Genomic DNA, 4,776 nt, shown 5'->3' on the forward strand with positions numbered 1-4,776 from the left:
CCCCCCCCCCACTATTAGGAGATCCTTCCAATGATGGCTTCTTGGCAGGTTCCAATTTGATTAGCACCCACCTGGTCAGCCATTTCTCTCTCTCCTGGGCAAGTGCCTCCACACCCCTCATCAGGTCTCCACACTCCAAGTATGAGAAAGGCTGAATCCACTCAGGGTTGGCAGCTGGCCCACTGCGCAAGCCTCCTCGGCCCTCTGCCATGCAGCCCAGTACATCTGCCACACAAGCCAGAGCCCGGGCTGCCACGCCAGGATCTTCTGCCTCAGCTGCAACTGAGGGACCAGGAGTTAGGGGTTTCAGAAGAGAAGGCTCTGGCCTCTCATACTCTACCCCAGGCTCAACAGTCCCCAAATACTTCTAGCTCCTCATTCCTACAAGCCTTTGTCAAGGTGTGCCCCTGCTTGTAAATGCACTGTACTCCACCTAGCAAAGGTTTTATTCTGCTAGCACCAACTCTACTGCTGCCTGAGTCAACAGAGTGGCTTAGAGTTCAGGCTTGAGTCAGTGAGAAGGCTCGGGGTAAACTCACTTGCTGCCAAACCTGACAACCTGAATTCAATCTCTGGTACTCATATTATGGAGAAAGGTGAGAACAAGTTGTCCTCTAATCCTATACACACACACACACACACACACACACACACACACACACACACACACATAATGGGTTTGGTTTGCTTTGGTTTTTCATGATAGGGTTTTTCTGTGTAACCCTGGCTGTCCTAGAACTTGTTCTGTAGACCAGGCTGGCCTCAAACTCAGAAAGATCCACCTGCCTCCAGAGTGCTGGGACTAAAGGCGTGTGCCTCCACTGCCCGGCTTGAATAAATACTTTTAAAAAAGAGTACAGGGGTCAAACTATCTGATTCCAAGTCTTCATCTGAGCTAGCTGTGGGTGAGTGATTTTAACTGGGACAATAGTCTTCTCAGGGCGACTAATGAGTCGCTCTCTATGAGGCCAAGACTCTCAGCCACCGGGCCAGATGGCCCATCTACAGTGTGGGAGAGCTGCTTATATGCCAGGTCCCTGCTGGAGCTTTGCACCCTAATCCTGGCACTCCATACAGAACACACAGGCCTGTAGATGCTGTAAGGACCCAGAGTCTTAGCAACCGGGCACCAACCTCCCACTAAAAGCCTTGCTAACAAGGATGAAGCTTGCTAGAAAACAAAATTTCAGTGTCTCTTCTGTTTTAGAATCCCATGGCTTCCTAGTCCTTTCAATTGATGGCCCAGAGGGCAGGCAGGGCAGGACACCATAGTCTAACTCCTTACTATTAACATCCAGTGCTCTTACTCTTTTACTCCTGCCTCTCTCTTGCCTCTTGCCCCCTTGCTCCCCATCCCTTCCCCCACCACCACCACGTGATCATGGCCAGCCTCCACTTACCTACTCTCTCCTTCTCTCTACCTTTCTCTGCCTCTGCTACCCCTCAACTCCCTCCCCATGTCCTACATAAACTCTAGTCTATACTAAAGACAAATAAACAAGCAAACACCACTGAACACACTCACCCTTGTCAAGTGTGGCCAGCAGGGGCCCAGAGCAACCTTCACCCACAGCGGCCCGGATCAGCGGACGTAGGCAGAGGTCCTGCCGGGTCTCTAACACGTGCCTTGCCTTCTGCAAGGCCTGGCAGAAGAACAGATCCCTGCGGAAGTCCAGTGTGGCAGCCCGGTCCAGGCAAGGTTGCAGCTGCTCCCAGGACAGACGCCAGGAGGCTCGCCAGGCCCGCAGAGCCTCACTTCTGTGTTTACGGGGGTGCAGCATCCACAGCACATCCTGGGGCCCCAGGGCCCTCGTGGGGTGGAGCACAGGGAAAAGGCGGGCACTGAGAAGGCATCGATCTGAGGGGGGTGTATCTGGGTCCCACAGGTCCCAGTCTCTGGGGTGCAGAAAGGTGCATTAGTAGGAAGAAAGCTAAGGTCCCTGCCTTCTTTCCAAGCCTTTCTGTCAACTCATGGGGACAGGCCATACTCCCCCATGGGCAACACTATAGTGTGTTACAAGGGGGAGGGAGGCTATGCTGCCTGCCAACTTGCCTAAGACATTAAATTAAAAAAAATCCCTAAGTGTAGACACAGTACAGCCAGGATTTTAGAGCTGCTCAGGAAGAAGGACTGGGGAGAACCCAGCTGTTTCAAACTGTAGTGGGCCTAGCAGGGTGGTGAGAGGACTGGGCAGGGCTGCTCAGGGGAGAACTCCAAAGCAGCAGCTACACTGGCTGCCTAGGCCCACAGAGACCTGCCAGAGCAACCAGCTTACTTACCGAATGCCTGTCTTCTTGAAGAACTCATTCCAGGACATGTTGAGATACATGCCTGCCCCCTGTCTCTGGGGGAAGAGGAAGAAGCAGTCAGGAATGCAGGGGCCTTTGAAAGGGACTAGGGGACACCAGGCCAGAGACTGGGGAACAGATGCTCCAAAGGGGACTGGAAGAGAGAGACACACATACAGGAACAGGTTCTTTTAAACCACTTTAACACTTCCACCCAAATGCCTAGGATTTAGAGCAGAATCCTGAGTTCTACTCCTGATGAGGGCCATTATTAGCCAAGAGACCCAAAGCAAACTACCCCCTCTAAAGCTCAACCACCAGGCTCTAACATGAGGATAAAGTTCTCCAAGGTCACCCCCACCCCCAGTCTATCCCTTAGGCCAGTGCTCAGAAACCCCTGTAATAGGATAGAGCCAGACCGCTGTGGGCTCTCCAATGTCTAAAGATGGAGACAAAAAAATGTGAGGTAGATGCCTACTTCCCAGCTGTCCAGACGGCCAGCAAGAGTAAATACACGACTCAGGGAGCCATGCAGCCGCACGTGGTGTCCCTGAAGGATGAGGTCATGAAGCTCCAGGCCATGCAGTGCCTTGGAGTGGGCTATATCTAGACCACTCACAAAGCAGCCAGCGCCAATGCGAATGGGGCCCTGAAAGGAAGGGGGCAGGTATCTTGAGGTGAGGGGCAGGTACATGGGGCATCCAAACAAGTGCCCAGCAATGACACCCCCACCTTCTTCCCCTTGCCCATGCCATTGGAGCTCACCCTCAGGTGACAGTGCTGCAGGACACTGCGAGGTCCCAGGTGCACAGGACCCTCCAGCAGGCAGCTGACCACGGAGCACGTAGCCTCTAGCAGCTGTGGCTCCTGTGAAGCCAGGGAAGAAAAACCAGTAAAGCTGAAGGCCAGGGGCAGGGGATGCCTCAATGCTTACTTGGAAACAAATATCTAGGTGGAAAGTGTAAAGACCCACTACACTCCAGGAGTTTCAACCAGCCAGATCCCGCGCTAGGCCTGTCCTGGCCCAAGCCAAAGAGCTTTTTCCATCCCATCTGATCTATCCTGCACTCCTCTGAATGCCATCTGTCCCGTCCCCCAGCATCCTGGCTCCCCAAAGAACTTAATGGAAGGTCTTCCCTAGCTTCTAACGTAGCCTTGGATAAGTAGCTTGGCTTCTCTGAGCCTCCAGTGTCTCTAGGAGGTCAAAGAGTGGTGGTGCATGTTTTTAATCCCAGAAATTGGGAGGCAGAAGCAGGAGGATCTCTGTGACCTCAAAGTCAGTCAGGACTACATAATGAAACACTTGTCTCAAGAAAACAAAACAAAAACAAAAAAAAAGTTCAAAAGTCTGATGACTGGATTGTCCAAGGGATAGAGGTATGTGTTGCAGAGCATGAAAACCTGAGTTTGATTCTTGAAATTCAAATAATGGAGAAAAATGACTCTTAAGATGTTTTCTGACTTCTTTTCTTTTCTTTTCTTTCTTTTTTTTTTGTTTTTTTTAGGGGGGTAGGTTTCGAGACAGGGTTTCTCTGTGTAGCCCTGGCTGTTCTGGAACTCACTCTGTAGACCAGGCTGGCCTCGAACTCAAAAATCCACCTGCCTCTGCCTCCCAAGTGCTGGGATTAAAGGCGTGCGCCACCACCACCAGGCCTGTCTTCCCTCTTCTATGTGTCTACATGCACACACATGAAGGCATGTACATACACACACATGCACGCACACACACATAAATAAATATAATGTAAAAAAGTAAGTCAGGGAAACCCTGTCTAGAAAAACCAAAAAAAACCAAAAAAACCAAAAAAAAAAGCAAGTTAGGGAGTAGAGAGATGGCTCAGTGGTTAAGAGCACTGACTGCTCTCCCAGAAACCACATGGTGGCTCACAACCATCTGTAATGGGATCTGATGCCCTCTTCTGGTGTGTCTGAAGACAGCTACAGTGTACTCACATGAGTAAAATAACTAAATAATTCTAAAAAAAGAAAGAAAGAAAGAAAGAATTTAGACAGATAAAAAATAAGAATAAGGGCTGGCGAGATGGCTCAGCGGGTAAGAGCACTGGACTGCTCTTCCAAAGGTCCTGAGTTCCGATCCCAGCAACCACATGGTGGCTCACATCCACCCGTAATGAGATCTGACGCCCCCTTCTGGTGCGTCTGAAAACAGCTACAGTATATTACGCTGGAGTGAGTGGGCCCGTCCTGGCTCAAGGCCATCTGTACAGCTACAGTGTACTCATACACATAAACTAAATAAATCTTAACAACAACAAAAAAAAAAGAATAAAAAAAAATAAGAATAAGTAAGTCTTAAATAAAAATTTCAAGATCAACCAAGCAGTGGGCAGAGGCAGGCAGATCTCTGAGTTCAGGACCACCCTGGTCTAAAGAGCAAGTGCCAAGACAGCCAAGGCAACGCAAACTCAGTCTGGTGGATCGGGGGTGGTGGTGGGGGAGGTCAGGGGTCGGGGCGGGGAGAGGGTT

At 50.6% G+C, this 4,776-nt stretch overlaps 1 protein-coding gene across 4 annotated transcripts in view; it reads right to left on the minus strand.

Annotated features, from left to right (window-relative positions):
• Fcsk (fucose kinase) overlaps positions 1-4,776 on the minus strand; it is a 21,178-nt gene that overhangs the window by 6,732 nt on the left and 9,670 nt on the right. For all 4 annotated transcript variants that reach the window (XM_031341442.1, XM_031341440.1, XM_031341441.1 and 1 more), the window contains 5 exons: positions 3,055-3,156; positions 2,768-2,938; positions 2,281-2,345; positions 1,526-1,896; positions 72-282 (listed from right to left, as the gene is read on the minus strand). In XM_031341442.1, the coding sequence (XP_031197302.1) occupies positions 72-282; positions 1,526-1,896; positions 2,281-2,345; positions 2,768-2,938; positions 3,055-3,156 (920 nt within the window). The remainder of the gene's footprint in view (positions 1-71; positions 283-1,525; positions 1,897-2,280; positions 2,346-2,767; positions 2,939-3,054; positions 3,157-4,776) is intronic.

This window comes from Mastomys coucha, unplaced genomic scaffold (assembly GCF_008632895.1).
Source record: "Mastomys coucha isolate ucsf_1 unplaced genomic scaffold, UCSF_Mcou_1 pScaffold22, whole genome shotgun sequence".
Taxonomy (NCBI): Eukaryota; Metazoa; Chordata; class Mammalia; order Rodentia; family Muridae; genus Mastomys; species Mastomys coucha.